This window comes from Dermacentor variabilis, chromosome 1, assembly GCF_050947875.1.
Source record: "Dermacentor variabilis isolate Ectoservices chromosome 1, ASM5094787v1, whole genome shotgun sequence".
Classification (NCBI taxonomy): Eukaryota; Metazoa; Arthropoda; class Arachnida; order Ixodida; family Ixodidae; genus Dermacentor; species Dermacentor variabilis.
Window position 1 is genome coordinate 204580872 of NC_134568.1, and position 20209 is coordinate 204601080.

Here is a 20209-nt window from a genome sequence, read left to right on the forward strand (position 1 = left end):
GTTGACGCAGCGTTGACGCCGACTGTTCACGGCTCAACGAAAGACCCATCTACCTGAAACTGACCACCTGAATTAATTGATGAAAAGGGCCAGCGTCGAATGCTACCATGGGAGCGGCAACGCCCTCAGATTCCCAGATCGCTACGCGCTTGCGCCATATGCGGGGGCGAAGGTGCAGCATAGGAGGCGGAGTTCGGCGGAAACGTGCGATATCATGGGCGGGATTTTGCGACCGATTCGACGATTGTGATTGGCCGCTATACATTAACCAGATTCCCTAGTCTAGTCTCTTAGGGAAGACGACAGTATTAAAAGCGGATACTTTTGGTGCATTCGGAGGTGTGCTGACGTGCCCTGATGTGAACTCAAGACGTTTCGGAAGCCCACTCCTACATGGAGTGGGCTTCCGATTTTAGAGCCAGTGTAAATAATCTAAAGGAAACCATTTTTTCTTCATTCCTACAACCGGACGTACTCGTCAGAGGGCTTTGTGGATCCCTGGCCCGAACGCCACCTCGAGCCGCATCAATAATTCTTTCAGGTAGTGGCGTCACCACAGTACTGGCTCTCCGTAATATTCTGACCGGTAGTGCAAATACTGTGTACACAGGGCGTGTGAGGAACGCTGACGCAGGTATTTTCTCGTATAAAACAACCATTATATTATTTCGCGCATTCACTTGTTACAGGGGCCATGCAGGCGGGCTCTGTGGTATGCTGGGTGTACGTACCGTCAGACCGACGTTCTTAGCCAGGGTGGTCTCAGATATGTTGGCGAACGGCTTGTCGGCGCCCCAGCACTCAACGTGCTTGTACATCTTGGAGGTGGACCGATGTCGGTTGCCGTTCTCACGTACCGTCTGCGGGCTCTCCTCGGAGGCATCTTTCTGCGAGAAAACGACACGAAATAGCGTGACGCACAGTTCTCTGCCTGCGACACTCTTTGAAGGCAGGTGCCTTCAGCATACGACGAAAAGCAGGCCCACATGTATAAAATAATTCCTTTAGCCAGAATCATGTAAAGGATAAGGCGTTCGGCAGATATGCACTGTAAGATTATTTACACCCATAAAAGTGAATAAGGGTGTAAATATGACTATATCCCACACCCGTACACTCTTTTTAGGTGTGAGGTTGGGAGTTACAGAGCGACTGACATCCTTATTCACTTGTAAGGGTGCAAATCATTTTACGGTTCCTGATGTTCCCGTTTCTGATGCAGTAGGCGAAACCAAGACATTTTACCAACATATATGCACAATCCAGAAAAGGTTCGGAGTCGGAGCAGGGATCCGTTTTGTCGCTCCTCGCTGCACTTACGTGAGCAGCACGTGTATCGGCCTACGTAGTGCATCGGCCCGCGTGCCGCACTACGGCGTTTTCAGGAGAAAAGCAGCGTTGGTTGCGAAAGGCTTAGGTCAGCTTAAGTGTGGAAGGTGGATTCAATCGCGCGCAGGCACAGCACGTTCGAGATTTACTCGAGCCTGTTGTTGTATACTTTGACAGCTTAAGTTGACTCATCACCAAAGCTTGATCTCTATATAAGGGCGTGAAACCGCGCGCATTCCAGTGCCACTACGATTCCCTAAATTCAGTTACAGGGAACGGCAGTCATGAAGTCCCCGATACGTTTGGAAACTGACGTTATCTTGAGAAGAACATTCCAGTACTTTTGGGAAACTTTGAGAGAACTGCATTGCCACCTGAAGAATTCTTGGAAACTACTGCAGAGAGACTACCGCTAGGTGCAGATTCTCACCTTCTGTGGGGCGATGAGGAATGTTTCAATCTGGTGCTCGGCGAGGTACTGGTCCCGCTGCTGGCCATTTCCGGGCTCGGTCTCGAACTTCCCGTCCAGCTGGTGGTACGTGGCCTTCGTGATGTGTACGCGCCTATAGTGGAGATTGAGAAATACTCTATAGGAACACATCTCGAGGCCGAATTCACAAAGGTTTTAATTCGTAAGTGCTCTGTGCCATTGGCTAGCCACTTTCGCTGATAATGAGTCCAACATCGCGATTGGCTGGCAGCAGCTCTTATGAATAAATTTAAGGTAAGAGCTGTTTTTCTTTTATTGTATGTGAATGCGGGCACTGAAGCGCAAAATCTCCTTAAGATAGGGTAATGGTGCTTGTGTGATAGCATTTTGCTGCCTTGACTTGCGAAAGCGTCAGCTATCTAGAAGTGCAGGAAAGCCCGTCATGTACTGTACCATTAACTGCAGCCAAAGAAGTGCTTGAAACGGAGGGGGGGGGGGTTCTTGGAAGCGTGGGTAAATTGGTTGATAAAGGCGGGGCAATCTTTTGCCGTGGATACCGGTACTGTCTCACCCGAAGGCGGGTACCTGATTGATTCATTTGTTCATTGATTCGTAGCCACAAATATACCCTTTTAAAGTTATGGTGTTTAACGTCCTGAAGCGTTTAAAGAGCTCTGAGAGACGTCGGGGAGGGGAGTGTCCGGGATCAATTACGACAACATGACATTCTGCAATGCGCACCAAAGAGCACGGTCCGCGAGTGTTTATGAATTCTTCACACTTCGCCGAAGAATACGGACGCCGCGGCCGGCGTTTAAAACCCGCGAACTCGTGCTCAGCATCAAAGCACCGTAGCCACTGAGCCAGTGCGGCATTGTCATGAGCTAGTTCTTTCCTTTGATGTACATTTATGTGGGCGCGAGTACGCTCACTATGCCAACCGGGATCGAAATTTACACGATATTTCGTTGTATTTATTTACCCTTAGAGTTACGGGCATCGTAGAGGGTTGAAGTGAAAATAAAATAAAAATGGCACATAAACACAAACACATCAAAGAGTTCAGAAAACTCAACAAATAAATGGCTACCTATCAATATTAGCAGAATCAACAGGTTCTTTAGTGTTCAAATTCAAGTTTAACACGAATTTAAACCAGCAATTTCGTACGCTGAAGCGGTTCAGAAGCACCACCCAATTTGGATAGTAAACATGTTATTAGCGAAGCCCGCGGGTCAATGCAAATTAGTCATTTCGGGCGAAAACCTTGTGACTTCAGCTCCTACTTAGTCCGAGCCTTGGAGCACAGTGACTAATGAGCGCATTTTTGCAATCAGAGGAGAACACACCGTGGTTGCTTAGTGGCTATGGCGTTGGGCTGCTGAGCACGAGGTCGCGGCCACGGCGGCCGCATTCCGATGGGGGCGAATACACCCGTGCACTTAGATTCAGGTGCCCGTTGAAGAACCCCAGGTGGTCCACATTTCCGGAGTCCCCCTTTACGGCGTGCCTCATAATCAGATGGTCGTTTTGGCACCTAAAACCCCATCATTTTAATCAAGGGTGAGCACTCAGTCTTTGTGCGGTTAGTGTTTCAGTTTTTATGAGAGAACACAGTGCGACGCAATGCTGTCACTTTTCTGGAGGACTGTATTCGAGAGCAGGAGCTGGCTCCTGCTAAGAAACATTTATTCCAGGTTGTGCGTGGTGTTTTCTTTGCTCGTAACCCAAAAAGGAACATGGCTCGTCGTGCGGCGGGAAATTTTTTGAGTGGAATCCTTGAACACCTTCTATGTGAAAGCAACTGTCAGAAGCATCTGGCTAAGTCAGTAGTCAGAAAACACGCACCGGAAAGGAAACGGATTTTTCAATTTTCACTTGTGACAAAATAAAAAAGAGCACCTCTTCAACGAAAAAAGAATAAAGGCACTTTTTTCCGACGTGTGAAAGTATTTCAGGCACTTGTTTACCCTCGTGTATACTATAAAAGTAATTCACCATTCTGAGCACACGTAAGACACCTTGCTCGAGCCCCTGCCCATCATCTAGCCTCACTGCCAGAGGATCGACCACGTGCTTCCTTTTGTGAAACTGTCCTGCCCTATCGTGCATACCTTCCATCAGGTTATACAGCTCCAGCGAAAGTTCCGTTTCCACCATGGTGCTTGGCTCAAGCAAAGGTTCGACTTATCGTACCAGGCATACGAACAAAAGCCCAACTCTCGTCTCCAGCACTCAAGCAGCTTTCACTGCTCTTGCTGTACGAGACGTACAACGATCATCATCATCTGTATACTGACGCTTTAACCACGGTGAATGGGTCTGCAGGATCGGTGATCTTTCCTGCAAAACCTTCCACCATAAAGATTCGGCTCTCTCACCAGACTACATCGACTGCCGCGGAGCTTGCTGCTATTCGTTGTGCACTTCGTGTAATTTCTGAAGAACTACCCAAGAAATGGAGCGTGTTCACTGACTCCAAGGCTGCACTTCATTGTTTGGTTTCTGCCTTACGCCGAGGACCCCACGAACAACTAGTTCTAGAAATCAGACTGCTGCTTCACCACCTCGTCGAGCAAGGACACGACATCACGTTGCAGTGGATTCCAAGCCACTGTGGCATAATGGGCAATGAACTTGCCGACGCAGCAGCACGATCTGCACATGAGGAGGGCTTGCAAGACTCCATTCCATTCTCAAGAACAGACGCTGCAACGAAAATTCGTGTGCTTGCAAATGAATCCATCAAAACTTTATGGAACACACCAAGCTTACAGCATACACGTCTACACCGACTGGACCCATCCCTTCGACTTCGACCCCCATCTGGACTCTCTCGACTAGAAACAGCAGTACTTTGCCGACTGTGGCTTGGTGTCGCCTACACAAGATCCTTCGCCTTCCGAGTCGGTATGGACGACAGCGCGGCTTGCAGACACTGCGGCGGCGAGGAGACCATCGAACACGTGCTCTGCCACTGTCCTCAATACAGCGCGCACCGGCTGTCACTAGCGACCACGTTGGCACGCCTTGACGACAGGCCACTTTCAGAACAGTCAGTTTTGGAATGCCGACGTGAACTGTCGTCGCAGCAAAAGTAGGTCAAGGCTTTGTTGACTTTTCTACGTGACAGTGGCCTATTAGAAAGACTATAAGGACCCCATTTCATCCCTTTTCATATTTTTTTCTCACGCTTTTATTTTTGTCACGCTCTTCTTTCCGTCTTTACTTCCCCTTTCCATTCCCCTAGTGCAGGGTAGCATACCGGAGGTTTTAAGTCTGGTTAACCTCCCTGCCTTTCTCTCGTTTGCATCTCTCTCTCTCTCTCTCTCTCTCACCATTCTGCTATATAAATAAAAATTATACATTTCTTTCAAAGGCTAGTTTTTGAATCTTTAAATCTTTAACCCCTACGGAGGTACCTCGCGTCGTTACGTACTTGAAGGCTTTCATAAAGTGTAGACCAAAGACAAAAATAGGCCGGCGCTGTTTGTCGGATTCACCGTAGTTGTCATTCAGGTTATACGAAATAAAAGAACACGCACTTGTGTTGAAAAAGAATCACACGCAGCGTTGCGTTCGCTAAAGCTTTATATGCTTACAAAATGGTTATAGAACATGATGATTTCATTTCAAATTACGTAGTGAATGACGCGCGTGAAAATTTGCAGACGTCAGTATCACCGAAGATGTCAGATCACCGAACCCCCCCCCCCCTCCCGCCCGCCTGTTTTAGTCAGAGACATATCAGAACAAAAAAAAAACTGTACGTATTACTTTACACATTGAAATTGTGTACTTAAACCTCGTCGTATGGTTAAGCTAGTAATTTCGTAATGCTGAGAGAGAGAACCCCGGAACGAAGCCATTTGCTGTGATGCGCGTTCCACTGGATACTAGTCAAGCTGGCAAGGAGGTTCATTCATTCATTCATTCATTCATTCATTCATTCATTCATTCATTCATTCATTCATTCATTATCCTGACTGCGTGCAAAAGAGAAGCAGAAGCTACCGGCCGTATGTCTTCATGAAAGCATCTGCCTCTACAACAACACCGCATGCAGGCCGCATGCATCACCCAAATCTCTCAAACTCGTGCAGAAATGGCCCGAGTGTGGCTAGAAAGTAGAACTACATAAAAAAGACATGCGTGCAAATACCTAGACAGAATACACACGAAGATCACTTGTTTACGAAATATAACTGCACAACATTAGAAAAAAAATATATTTGCTTCGTTTTACAGCTTCATTCAAACTCACCATTGCTGACGTGATATATATATATATATATATATGACATATTTGAAATGCCCATAATCTCCTCACCATCGTAATGTAAGCGATTTAGCGATTTAGTAACGAAATGCACCTAGTAATTATTTGTTTTTCATTCTTATTTCTTACTTCCGGCATTCGCCATGCTGCGTTGACGAAACGTGTAGTGCAAACTGGAAAAGAAAGGACGACTTGTCTTTTGGCAGAGTGTTGTTTTCTTTACCCCTCGTTATTTCTGTTGAAATTTGTGTATGTCTGTCGGTCGTTCCTCCTTGGTCGGTGGCGATGGAAGCAGACCGCTCCGGGAGTCTGTCGGAAACGGCAGCGTCAGCGACAGCCGTCTCCAGGAAGTGGATCAGTCTACAGAGTGATAGCTGTACTGGAGCGCATTATCATGCCTGGAAGTCAACCAGTGCGCATGTGCAACACGCCCACTGCTTATCGCAATGCTCCTTATATACTCGGCTGCGTTTCTGAATAAAGTGCTTTTTGTTACCTGCTACTCGTCTGGCTTACAATAGCGACAGCGAAGACACCTATGTCTGCTCGTTCAGTAGCGAGGACCCTTCCGAGGATGACTTCGAACTTGTGCGCAACGGCAACGTGAAGAAAAGAAACACAAGGACCTAATTGTCATCGAGTACGCGAACTGCAGGATCCACACCCCACGGAGGCCTGATGCAAATACCATAATATTTGTGCCTGCACTCGCCACCGGTAATATGAAGAGGTTGAACAGGAAATCTGTCTCGATGTTAGCGGAGAACTTATTGGAGACAAACAAAATCACAGACATCCACATCCCGATGGGTTCTCAGGACATGACCGGTGTGATTATGGCGTAGACTAGGCCATACCCAACAATGATTTGCCGATTTTTGAGAAACGAGCAAATGATCTTGCCGTCATCGTAGATGTTTCCCCGTCAAGGCAACTCACGTTTCGTGGACACTGTGCTCAAGGGCAATTGTCTCTCATCACACGTTCAGGTGGGTCACTTTCGACATCCTGTCCGGCTTTTTATTCCGAAGCTTCTTCAATGATGCAACCGCATAAATTTAACTGGGGCACGTGAGCAGCGCCTGTGAGAACCAAATGGTATGTCTCCGCTGCGCTGAGCCACACACCGCGGATAACTGTGCCGCCACTGTCAGTAAATGTCTATACTGCAACGGATCTCATGAGTCTTCATCGAAGGGTTGAACTCGCCGCATTAACTTAGCGGTTATGGCGTTGCGCTGTTAAGCACGAGGACGAGGGTTCGTTTCTCGGCCGCGTCGGCCACATTTCGATAGGGGCGAAGTGCAAAAAACGCTTGTGTAGTGTGCACTGGATGCATGTTAAAGAACGCCAGGTTGTCAAAATTAATCCGGAGTCCCCCGCTACGGCGCTCCTCATAAACAGATGGTGGTTTTCGCAGGTAAAGCCCAAGGATTAATTTAATCTAAGGGCTTCCCAAAGATTAAGAAGGACATGACTAAGTTGAAGTAGATGGCGAGAAATTATTCATCCGATCGGGAAGATGTCATCAAAGTCAGGATGCGATGATCTCATCGCCGAGAGAGAGAGAGAGAGTAAATTTTATAGAAAAAAGCACACGAGCGTGAGTAGCTCTTCCGCTGTGCAGCGAGTGGTCCCCTCAGTCCAGGGGGCGTATTCTGTAAAAGTTCACCTAGTGGACATGTTCATTTCGTCTGCTGCTGATGTGTTGATTGGCTGTGGCGCCTGGTTGCTGCGGATGCGCAGCCCAACCCAGCCAATCAGCACTTTAGCAGCAGACGAAATGGACATGTCCACTAGGTGGACTCTTACAGAATACCTCCCCAGCAGTCCAGCAGCCTTAGCTGCCCTTCCCGCTCGGTTGACTAGGTTGGGCTGGTCCGTCGAATCTGAGCTGGACAGCGCTGCCTCCCATTACCGTGTGGTGGGGTGTGTTATGGGTATGAGCTGTGGTGTGCTTGCGGAAGCTCATACCATGTGGTAAAGCGTTGTGCATTGATCGCAGTTGTGGGCATTTATAGGAATTCAGCGCAGCGAGACTCAAATGTGGATATGTGTTTGTTTGGACTTTTCGCCGTATTACGGCTTCCTCTCGCGTCAGAGCATTATGAGGCGGCGGTAGTGTTATCGTGAAAGGCGATAGTGCTGTAGGACGTGCGTGTACGTTAATAATATGGGCTCGGGGTGGAATTGCTCGGCGTGACCCTCTCGCGGCTCCCGGTGTGCATGCGCTCGGGCGTAGGCGTGTGCCGGCTGATTGCCGCGTAAGGACTCATGCCCCGGAGTCCACACGAACTGGATGTATAGCGGGAGCTGGTGCGCCTCAATCAGGATGCGATGTGCGGCCCTGGAAATCTTGGCCCTGGAAAAATTTCTGTGCCGTCTTAGAGTCTTTCAGAACTATGACGCACTCCCAGTGCGGTCTCATCGGGATCGCTAACGCTAACGCTAGTTCCTCTGCCTCTGCAGTGCTCGTTCTGGAAACCGACGACGCATTTATTTCGGTCCCGTGATTGTCGACTACGCTGGTGACAAATGCGGTACTTCTTGCGGTGCTGGCTGCGTCTACATACAAGACATTGGGGTGGTTCTCATACTTCCTCGCGAGCGCCTGCGCTACGGCATGTCGCCGTCCGATGTGGAAGTTCGGTTGCATGTTTCTGGCAATTCGTGAAACGTGCATAGTTTCCTGTATTCGTGTTGGCATTTTTGTCAGTGCGCTGCTCTTCCGTACGGAATATCCAAGGTGTTTCATGACGCAGTGTCCCGCTGTTGTGCGTTGCAGCCTTTCCTCCTGGTTTACCAGATGGGCCTCTATAATTTCCCGTGCGTTGTTGCACCCCTGTATCCTTGAGGCGAAAAGTAGACGTCCGAGTGGGAGTCCGAGCACTTGCTTAGACGCCTTGCGTATCAGCCGGTCGGGTACATTCACTTCCACACTGCTGAAATTTAAATATGGCGCCGATTACGCAATGCGGCTCACAACCAGAGCTTGCACTATGTGGACTTAAGGAACATGACCTCATCTCATCGGCGACGTTCAAGTCAATAAATTTCAAGATACAAGCTACCCTGAAGCAGTACTCCCATCCATATGCAAGAACCACGCCAAGGAAATAAACGATAGTGCGCGAAAAACTATAGCCGAAGACAGGGGGCCGTATAACGTTAGACTATTCCAATATGTTTTTATTCCAATCTCATGAAGTCAAATTTGCGTAACCGCCGACGCAAGCATCGGGCGGTCAGCCGCATGGTTACCTGAACATACCGATCAAACGCTCTCCTTGTTCATAGGAGGTCACTTTTGTTTGCTTGAAAAACGAATCACATTGCCTGCACTGAGCGGCTTGTTTTATCTAATCGGCTCACAAGAGGCGAGGAGCATGCGCAAGTGGAGAGGGATTCGATGGGGCCGAACCACTGCACTGAATATCGATAACCGGATGAACAGGGTGGTGCCGGCGTCTGCGATTGGTCCGCTTTCGCTTACTTAGCTTGCGGTGGCTCGTCGACAATCGCGGCGTCATGCAACGGAAGCTTAAGAATGACTCTAAAACGGATCCTCAGCAAAGAAGAGTTGGCAGAGCGAGGTCGTAAACGTGCCGAAAGTTCTCGAAAACGTCACATGGCCACGCGAAAAGTTCTATTACACGCAAATAAATCCATGCTCTCCGGCAGGGGCGAGTAATCAGTGCCGGAGCGATCGGCGGCAACCATCTTTTATTCCTTTCGGAACGGGGCAGCCTGCGGCTATTCAGAAGAAAATTCAGTTTTGTTCGGCATATATGCATGTTTAACGCGTACGCGTCACTTTGACGCGGTAAGTTTTTGCGGTTTTGTGACGTCGCGTGAGAGGCAGGTGAAGTGGGTGCAGCCCGAAAACTTTTGACCAATAACCGAGAGCTAATGGCAAAAAGGCGTGGAATCAGAAATAACTATTGTTGTTTTGTTCGGTCAAATTATGCATAATCAGTGTGTACACGTCATATCAGATGGGGAGCTATCGCGGTTTTCGTGACGTCACGTGACAGGCAGGTGAAGTGGGGGTGGTCCAAAAAAGTTTTTGACCAATCGCGGTGTGCTGATTGCAGAATTGGAACAGAAAAGTTTGGAATAGTTTTAGGTTATAGCCCCCAAGAACTTGAACGAAGACAGAAAACGGGAAATGATTCCATATATGCACAAAATGACGCATAACTTGAAGGCTGTCGGGGCGAAGTCTAAGATCGAGGTCTTGTTTTTGGCAAAAAAAAAATACTTTAACGTGACAGCTTGCCTGTTAACAAAACCAATGTGTCCCGTCGCACTATCATGACTGAATACATCATGATACATTGGGGCCATGATTTATCACCTTCGGGGGAAATCTCAGCTTCACCTTACACGAGTAATCTATATACACAGCATTAGTGGAAACCGTTTTACAATACGGTATTACTGTATATGGTGAGTGCTCAGAATATTAGAAGCAAACATTAAATGCTCTGCTAAAGAGATTCGTGAACACTACATCTTACGGCACTAAACTACACTCGGTTGACATGAAAGAGAAGTGCGACGAGTTAGGCATCCTTTATATTCGTGAACTGTTTTAATTTATCTTGTTGACGCGGTAATATTACTCAGATGAATATAAAGCTCCCGTAAAAAGATTTCACATTGAGGAAAATAGAACGTTTTGTTAAACCACGGGTCGATACTAATTATGGTAGAAAGATGCGCAATTACTACGTATAAGCTAGATTTAGTAAAACTCCTGATGATTTATGTCTTGCAAGTAACAATGGAAAGATGACTGATTTAAGAGATGACGCGTAAATTAATTTCCGTGTGTATAACTTGTTTTGTATGTGTTATTTTGTGCTGTCAAATTTATCGATGGTGTCGTGTATATTTAGACAAGAAATGCGCGTATATGAAGTTATTTCTTTGAAAGCAGCACCCAGGCCACCGTGTTGCAAACGGCTCGTTCCCTATCCGTGTTCGTGGTCGTGGCTTGCTTCGTGGTGCTAGAGCACTGTTAGTGAAATTAAGAGTTGGCACTGCGTTGGTGCGCGAACGCTTGCATCGTCAAGGACGTGTGGACAGTCCGTTGTGTACGTCCTGCGGCTCCTGTGAGACACTTGAACCCCTAATATTGGGGTGTCCCGCATTCATCACACAACGTGCACTGCTAATTAAGCAATATGGACTGATTGGACTCAAGTGTACGACCCTTTACGATTGCCTGTTTCCGAGAGGGAGTGCTGCTCAACGCGACCAGGCCTATAGAGCCTTGCTAACTTTCATGCAGAAAACTGACATGGGCCTCCCGTTTATAGACATTTTTTCCGTGTTCCTATTTTTTTATGTCCGTCTTTCTGTCATTTGTTTATTTCTTATTTTCTTTCCTATTTCTTTGCTTGCTATCCTCTTCTCCTCTTCTCATTCCCCCCTCCCAAAAGAGTAGGCAGGCGTTGTGCTCCTCTCGGTGGCAATTGTCAGCTTGCGCCCTCCCCTGTTTCCTTTGTGTGCTTGTATATTTCAATAATAATAATAATAATAATAATAATAATAATAATAATAATAATAATAATAATAATAATAATAATAATAATAATAATAATAATAATAATAATAATAATAATTCTTTGAAAAGATTCTCCACCTGCTGCCTGACCAGCCAACAAGCACAATATGCTTAGGCAGGTCAGAATTTATGTATGTATATGTTGTACTGACTGAAAAATAAACTTTGCAACTGTTAAATCGCACCAAATTTGTTGAACGCGTGTCTGGCGTACTATACATGGTTCATTTACCTTGCGCTAAGGCGTATGTAGGGGCAATCTGGCATGTGCATGAACGATTGCTTCAAGAAACGTCACGAAATATTCAAGGCCTCAACGCCTTCAAATATTGTTGACAATTGCATGGATCGCTGTTGTTATGCTGTTTTTAAAAACGCAGTTTATTTTCAGATATCGAGGTCAACAAACTCGCGAGCTAGCTGAGTCATACCATATCAGAAGGAGGGGTGAAGCGTGCATCAGTCAAGTAAGCGTCATTTTATGATAAGTAGTTCGCCAACATTGGTAAATAACAGCTACCTGGCTTTTTGACAGTTTCGGGAGTAACATGCTGTCTCAGGTGGGCAGTCGCTTCCGCTGGTGTAACTGGATTACTTACTCCCTGCTGCTGCACACGTAAGAACTTTGTAACTATACTTATATCGTTTGTGTGTCCAATAAAGATTTCACTCGTGAATGCAGAGACGATTTGTTGTCAGAGTCCCGTCTACCGTTTTCGTCTCCTGTTATTTTTCTGTGCGTCAGCGATTGCGCGCCAAAATATTATGATGAACACTGACCAACTAGTCCGACTCGCCCTTTGACGTGCACAACATTTCTGACAATATGACGAAAGCCGCAGGACGCGGTGGTTCAAGGATCGTCTTCACTGCCCCCAACAATGTCAGAGGCATTTCCAAGAGTGTAAAGGCCATAGCCGCCAGACCCAGTGCTTGCAGCAAAACACGCGCTAGCAAGTTTGTACCGTGCTAGTACCGCGTTGTTTGCGATATCACTTTCTTGCCCCTGCGTATACATAGATCAAACCAGAGAATGCATCGACGAAACATCTATGAACTTTGCGAACCAAAACTTCAAGTTTTGGTTCGCTAAGTGCCAGATGTTGACGTACGCCCTTTTAGAATCAGGAGCTTGTAGTTAGAATTTACAGGTACCATTGCGCTCGCGATATTTTTTCAGGCGCTTTCCACTGAATCGTCATGAACCGACGTTCGAGAAAAAAGTTTCACCATCTGCGAGACTGAATGGTTCAGTACTCTGGCCGCTTGGCTCTATCTACACAGCTAAGTGAGCGGGCGCTCCTCCCTCTTTATTTCTCGCTGTTCGTCGTTTCGCTCGCCTTAAGACTTATTCTTTTTTTTTATTTAATGCGTAGCATTATAGGGGGAGTAGGTCCGAATATTCTGTCCGTCCGTCCATGGCCAAGAAATGCGGGCTGATCCCGGAGATGGTGCAAGCCGGGCCCACCGTGTCCCGGTATTGAACAGTTTCCCAATGCAGAAGCAGAATGCGTAATTTAAGCCCATCGTGTGAGCGCTTGACAGCGGCCGGCAGGTGATAACGACTAATTTTCCACACAAACGTTATGCGCACCGATGCAAAACGGTCTACGCGTTGGTCTAACACCATCTACAGACGACTAGGTGCCCACCACAAGACAAGGGGAGGAGTCATTGATCATGTGCATGTACGTTGTGTCCACAACGTGAAGAGGCTAAAGTGCGTGTCATACTTCAGCACACATAGAAACGTGCTCAGTATACTGGGGCACATAGATACATACATATCATATCATAAGAAGTCAACAAAGATGACTGGATGCTTACCATTATCATTGAAGAGGAAGGTGTACAATCAGTGCATTTTACCAGTGCTGACATATAGGGCAGAGACTTGTAGACTGACAAGGAAGCTTGAGAACAAGTTAAGGACCACGCAAAGAGCGTTGGAACGAAGATTGCTAGGCATAACGTTAAGAGAGAGAAAGAGAGTGGTTTGGATCAGAGAGCAAACGGGTGTAGACGATATTCTAATTGACATCAAGAGAAAAAAATGGAGCTGGGCAGGTCATGTAATACGCCGGTTACATAACCGTTGCACCATTAGGGTTACAGAATGAATACCAAGAGAAGGGAAACGCAGTCGAAGACTGCAGAAGACTAGGTGGAGCGATGAAGTTAGGAAATTCGATGGCGCTAGTTGGAACCGGTTGGCGCTGAACAAGGGTATATTGGAGATCACAGGCAGAGGCCTTCGTCCTGCGGTGGACATAAAACAGGCTGATGGTGATGATGATGATGATTATGATGAACCAAAGACACACGAAGGCCAACATAAGGGAAATTACTTGTACTTACTGATTGAATTAAATATTTCATAAATTCATGGAAATGAAAGTGGATGAATAAAATAGCTGGCCGCAGGTGGGATACGAAACTACGTCATCGCATTACGCTTGCCATGCTCTTACCAAGTGAGCTACTGCGGCACCGTCTTCCCATCTGGAGTATTTCTGGAGTATTTACGTTTTACTGCTAGAACTAACCCTGGGAGTGTTATCCAGTGGTGGCGCTGACGAGCATGCTTCCCCGATGCAACGGCGCCGCCGCGGTTCTGGTTGACCGAAGGCGTGCCTATAGTGCGTGCGTCCAATGCACACGTTACCTCGCAGCTATCTTGCTGAGTAAACGTGCGGCCTCGTGCGTCGTTGGACACGTGACGGCGCAGCCAATGGGGAGGAGGTGAAGTCATCAGAGTCTTTTATGACCTCAGTAGTAGCACATAAGATAGTAAATGGTATTACAACGTTAATTAGTAGTAATTATGGGTAATTAATGCCAATTACACTGAAGTAATGTGAATTAAAGTTAGATCAAGTTAGGTAAGTTTACTTAAGGTGGAGTAAAGTGTATGAAGGTGAATTAAAGCGGATTAAGTTGGATTAAAGTGAAATAAGGTGGCATTAAAATAGCGTAAGGATACTTAAGCGACGGCAAGTATTTTTGAGCTTTCTATATAAAACGTTAGTAATACTTTGATCGCTCATTGAGTCACTCTATTGAAAAGTAAAACCTACTAGTAGTGTGCACGATAATGGTTTCTGGGGCCTAATGCCTAAACCTTCTCGTTCGTAAGAGTTGCTTGTCATTAGACGGCTGCCTTCGCTAATTTATTTTATTTTATTTATTTATTTGAGTACCCTTATGGCCCGTTAAGGCATCATATAGTGGGATGAAAAAAGTCGAGTGCAAGTGCAATGTGTACAATGTAAATAATATAGAAATATATTAGGTACAATAAAGCGTGATCGAAACGTCGAACAGGAAAAAAAAGAAACACGTTCCCTGTCACTAATTTTCAAACTGATCGACCGCAGAACTGATTTGTTAATACGGACCCTGGATTTTATAAACTGCGATGTCACGAGGCGCTGCGACTCGAAGAATTTTTTTGATTCGATGCTGGAAAAACAGGTTGAGCGGGCAAAGAGCGTAGCTTTCACGCCTTCACAGACACCCTCACTCACCCATCTCTGCACAGCGGTGCGATATATTCGTTATGTGTGGCCAGAACAACTCGTAACGTCCCACCTGCAAGCACATATCGAACTATCAACGATGCAGCACGCGCTTGCGCACTGCACAAGTCGTTGCAGATATATGTGGCCGAATTCATAAAGCTTTTCGTTCGTAAGTGCTTTTTGTCAGTCGCCGGCCGCCCTCGCTCATAGCATGTCCAGCATCAGGATTAGCTGAACTTTTCTCTTACGAACAATTTCAGCGTGAGAGTTTTTTGTCAATACGAGTCATGGCAATCATTGCCATATAGACATCTTCCGCTGAAAATCTCTGCGGATGACAGCAGTACCAGAACACTCAGCCCAGCCAGCAGAAGAAACAAAAGTGGAAATATGTCATTCACATTCGCGATGACATTCACATAGCTTATAGTGTAACAGGATTGTCCGAAATCTGCAAATCTCGAACTCAGCAGACTGCGACGCGATGACTGGGCATGGTTGCTCTCAAATGCGGGAGCACAATCATTTGCAAGCTTGGACTCTGGGCAGGGCAGAGCACAGCGCATAACACTGAGATGAGCGATAAGGCACAGCCGGATCTCTCATCTTTTGAGGTGCCATTCCATTTCCTTCGCAGCTATAGCGCATGGCGACAATGGTGTGATAAATGAGGGTCGCAGTGTCATCTAGTTGGTGCAGGGTGCCTGAAGGGACGCTGCCCGTCGCTGGCAAATGCATCGGTGAGGGACGTCTTTTCTGGGTGTGGCCGTAGCGCCTTTGTCCATTCAGGTTTGGTTTTGACGCATCTGTCACACGTACGTATTCAATAAAACCATTGAAAGATATGATCTTTGAACGTTCAAGAACAATCGACAAGCACCGTTGCAGCATGAGGCATTTGAATGACCACGTAAACATTTGCATGCGTTTTCTAATGAAGGTGCTGTGCATGGTAGATACGACAAAGTACATTTGACAAAATAATGTCGAATGAAGCTGAAAAATACTGTTGGAATATTATGAAATATCAAGCAAGCATTATGAAGGAGTGGCACCAGCGGTCCATTTTAAGGACTCACTATTTCACCATTCTACACCCGCGCCGGGTGTAGAATGAACACTGGAGAAAGTTAACAGAACATGAATGTTTAATTGAAGCAACATATGATCGCTAAAGCCATCAATATACGAGATGCTTCCGGTGGTATCGGGAGCGTTGGCTAATTCTAAATCTGGAGGGTTACTTCCACGGGTACGTTGATCCACCACATGATTAAGGTTATAGTCTAATGTTAAGTTAATTAAATCAGTGGAAGAGAGACAAGAAGATGACAGAGTTGGCCAGTCAATAAGTGGAAAGTTAAAATCACCTACAAGAGAGACTAACTCCTTGGAAGACTGATCAGTAGCGCATTCTATGCTGTCTCGGAGCGGATGTACAAACGAGTGATCAGCATCAGGCGGACGACCCGCCGTGGTTAGTTGCTTTGGTGTTGCGCCTCTAAGCGCGATGTCGCGGGTCAAATCCCGGCCACGGCGGCCACATTTCGATGAAGGCGAAATGCATAAACAGCCGTGTACTTAGATTTAGGTGCACGTTAAAGAACCCCAGGTGGTCAAAATTAATTCGGAGTCCCTCACTATGGCGCGCTTCATAATGAGGTCATGAAAAAAAATCTAATTATGGGGTTTTACGTGCCAAACACACGGTCTGATTATGAGGCCCACCGTAGTGCGGTACTCCGGAAATTTGGACCACCTGGGGTTCTTTAACGTGCACCTAAATCTAAGTACATCGGTGTTTTTCCCCCATCGGAATGCGGCCGCCGCGGCTGAGATTCGAACCCGCGGACCTCGTGCTTCGCAGCCCGACACCATAGCCACTAAGCAACCGCGGCGGGTAATCAGATCGTGATTTTGGCACGTAAAACCACAGAATTTATACATAACGACCGGACGATAGCATGCACTCGCTAATATGCGGGTAGACGGAATGGCGCAAGCAGTCCCGATTATTTCAACAATGGAATTCGTGACGACAAAACGGGATGAAATGCATATCTGTATTGCAATCAGGACACCACCATCCCTCTTCTCGCTTGGGTCGCGCCGATAAATATCGTATTTGCTGCTATCTTGAAGAAATTCATTATTAGTGATATCGGAGTGCAACCAAGTAGCGGTTAAGGCAGTGATGTCTGGGTCGCTGTAAGACTAGACCAAATAACGCTTCGGTAGTAAACTTAGTGGCTAACCATGTGCACGATTGGGCTGGAGGTCGCTGTCGAGCTCATGTGCTCCAGTCTGGCCGTGCTACGTGGTGCGGACGAGCTTTGTCCTGGTCCATCTTGACCGATGGATAGGACGGACAGTGGCCACATTCAAATTGGGCATTTCGAAGCGCCATCAGCAGCTCCATGCGAAGCGAAGTCTGCCTAGGCGTCTAGCCAGGAGCCGCCAGGAGTGAGCACGTGTTGCCAAGCGTACGTGTGGTCTGACCATAAGTTTCGCGTGGTTCGAGGCTAGTTGAGAATTCAAAACAAATCTAAATTAGCCAAACCCGACGCTTACGACACTGATAAGCAGTGTGACCAGAGTTTCATTTCTACGCGAGCGGGCAAGGCAGAGCGTTAGCGGACGATAGTACGATAGTCGTACTTTCGAAAGTAATTCTTATCGAAATTCGAAACGCAGATTTTCGCTTACTTCAACCTGTTTATTAAACTGCGTCAATAAATATAGACAGTAACAGCAGGAACAAGCGCACTGATCCAAACACTCTTCTTGATTCATGTCAGCTATCAGCCAATAGCAGCTATCTATGGGAATCTAGCATATGACGGCATATGCTAGCCGCCGGCAGCTTCGAAACGGGTGAGGAGAAGCCCTTGTTTGAAAGGAGAGTGTATGAGAAAAAGGTGACTTCGTGTTCCACTTGCCAGCTCCACTCACAGCGAACGACTGCAAAATTTGGCTGAGATGTTCACAGCAGCGTACGCTATCCGTGGACTGTGTTTTTTCACCAAGCCCGAGGGGTGGTTCAGGACTCCTTAAATGCATGCATCACGACATCTTCAATGTTTGTCCACTAGTAGAACCAAGTGACATAACATTCTTTGGTCACTTTACTGTTGTATGAGACGCTCAAGCAACACACAAAAGCAAGGGCAATGAATCACGTAATTGCGTTTCAGTGGATACCCGGACACTGCAATAATACTTGTAACACTGCAGCGGACGCAGCTGCGAATAGGGCGCACAATAACGCAGAGACAATTAATCTTCCTCTTTTGCGCAGTGAAGTCCTGTCTGCCCATGAGACAGATATCTTGTCGTCTCAATGTAGGAACTCGGAGTGATACTTTATATACCCATGTAGCAAGCTATCAATTCCATCAAGTCGGAGAGAAAACCGAAAATTCGAAACAGTACACCGCCTGCGACTTGGTACTGAATTTACGCGACATTTCTTATACAGGACAAAACGTGCCTCTAGTCCGCAGTGTTCTTGTGGCCATCCAGACGAAGATGTGCATCATGTACTGCTTGCGCGCACTAAATATGATTCACCACGAAGGGTACTGCAAGCAAGTTTGTTACATTTAGATAGAAGACCATTCACTCTAAAGAAGATAGTTGGTCCATGGCCAACAGCGGGTCTTCAGAAAAGAGCACTTCTTGTTTTAAAGAAGTTTTTCGAGGGCACAAATATTTCGGGGAAATATTAAACTTAGGTTTATCCTAATAAGCTTAATGAGTGATATAAATGTTGTTCTGCGTTGAAAATTGATTTATGTGGGGATCGTGTTTTTTACGCTATGTGTAATTACTTGTGTTCTGTGCTTTGCAGTGTAATTACTTTTGTTCTGTGTTGTGGCCATTAAAAATATTTGACTGTACATGCGTGTGTGTACTGAACTCATGCACAAGCTTTGCAATTCATGTACTGTCGCAGTGTATTGTTTTTTATACATCTGGGGTTCTACCGAATGCCATATTTTAGGACCTTATTCTCTCTTTCTTGACATGTTTGCTTCCTTTGCTATGCGACAAGGAGCAGCCGGTGCCGCCGTAAAGGCGCCCACCTCCCCTATTATTCATTTCAATAAAAAAATGAATTTGGAAAGTGTTGTAACACTCGCAGGTTGTTATACACATAAAATGATGTTCGTACGCTCTCCGTTCGAACGATTGGCTGCGGAGTGATTCATACAGTGGTGTGTTTTATCATACCATTCTGTGCTTCTGTACCATCTGTGCCTTAACCGCATCCATTGTATGTGATTTTATTCACTTTTTACTTTTGATGTGCCACCACAGAGACGCCCAATTTCGTATCGCAGAAAGAATTTCTACCTGTCTGTATGCATGTAGATTCCCATTCCGTAAACAACATGACAAGCCGCGGCCCCAGATAATACGACACTGCAAATAAATTTTCTAACGGGCAGACGGCGTAATATAGCAGCAGACTGGAGCATCACGCAGTACATTTGCGAAACTAAAAGCGCACTAGTCTACAGAAAGCTTGGGCAAACACAACTTTGCCGGATTTAAGAACCAGCTGAAACTGCAACAATCTTCTTAGCACAGAGAGTATTAAAGTTGTCTTCCGCAACAGCGAATGCTCAAGTCAACCATGTCTTAAAACTGCGCTGCACGCTTTTATACCAGAGGGCATCGGCAACTGGAAGGTACCCGTGATCTTCAAGTAACAGTCGATGCCTCCCAGCCAATCGCCTGCGCCGGAGCGATCCATCGCGAACCAGCGGCTGCTCGACCGTCACAGATCAAAGTCATTATGTTCGTAAGACTGCTACCCTCAAGTGATAGAATTTCATTCTTTCACCTGCAGCTGTGACGGTCATTTTATTAAAGAAGTTAAGTAAATGCTGGGGTTCTACATGCCAAAACCACGATTTGATTATGAGGCACGCTGTCGTGGGGGAGTTCGGATTAGTTTTGAGCGCCTGGGTTTCCTTAATGTCCACCACGACACAAATGTCAAGTTTATCCTAAAAAGGAGACGCACTGCTGCCGGAAGCCATGTTTATTCGGCCTCTGTATTAGACTGTAAA

General features: G+C 46.4%; 1 protein-coding gene across 2 annotated transcripts in view; it reads right to left on the reverse strand.

Annotated features, from left to right (window-relative positions):
• Ac76E (adenylate cyclase type 2 Ac76E) overlaps window positions 1–20209 on the reverse strand; it is a 944861-nt gene that overhangs the window by 88032 nt on the left and 836620 nt on the right. For both annotated transcript variants that reach the window (XM_075703570.1, XM_075703577.1), the window contains exons 9-10: window positions 1760–1892; window positions 732–887 (exon numbers count right to left, since the gene is read on the reverse strand). In XM_075703570.1, coding sequence (XP_075559685.1) covers window positions 732–887; window positions 1760–1892 — 289 coding nt within the window. The remainder of the gene's footprint in view (window positions 1–731; window positions 888–1759; window positions 1893–20209) is intronic.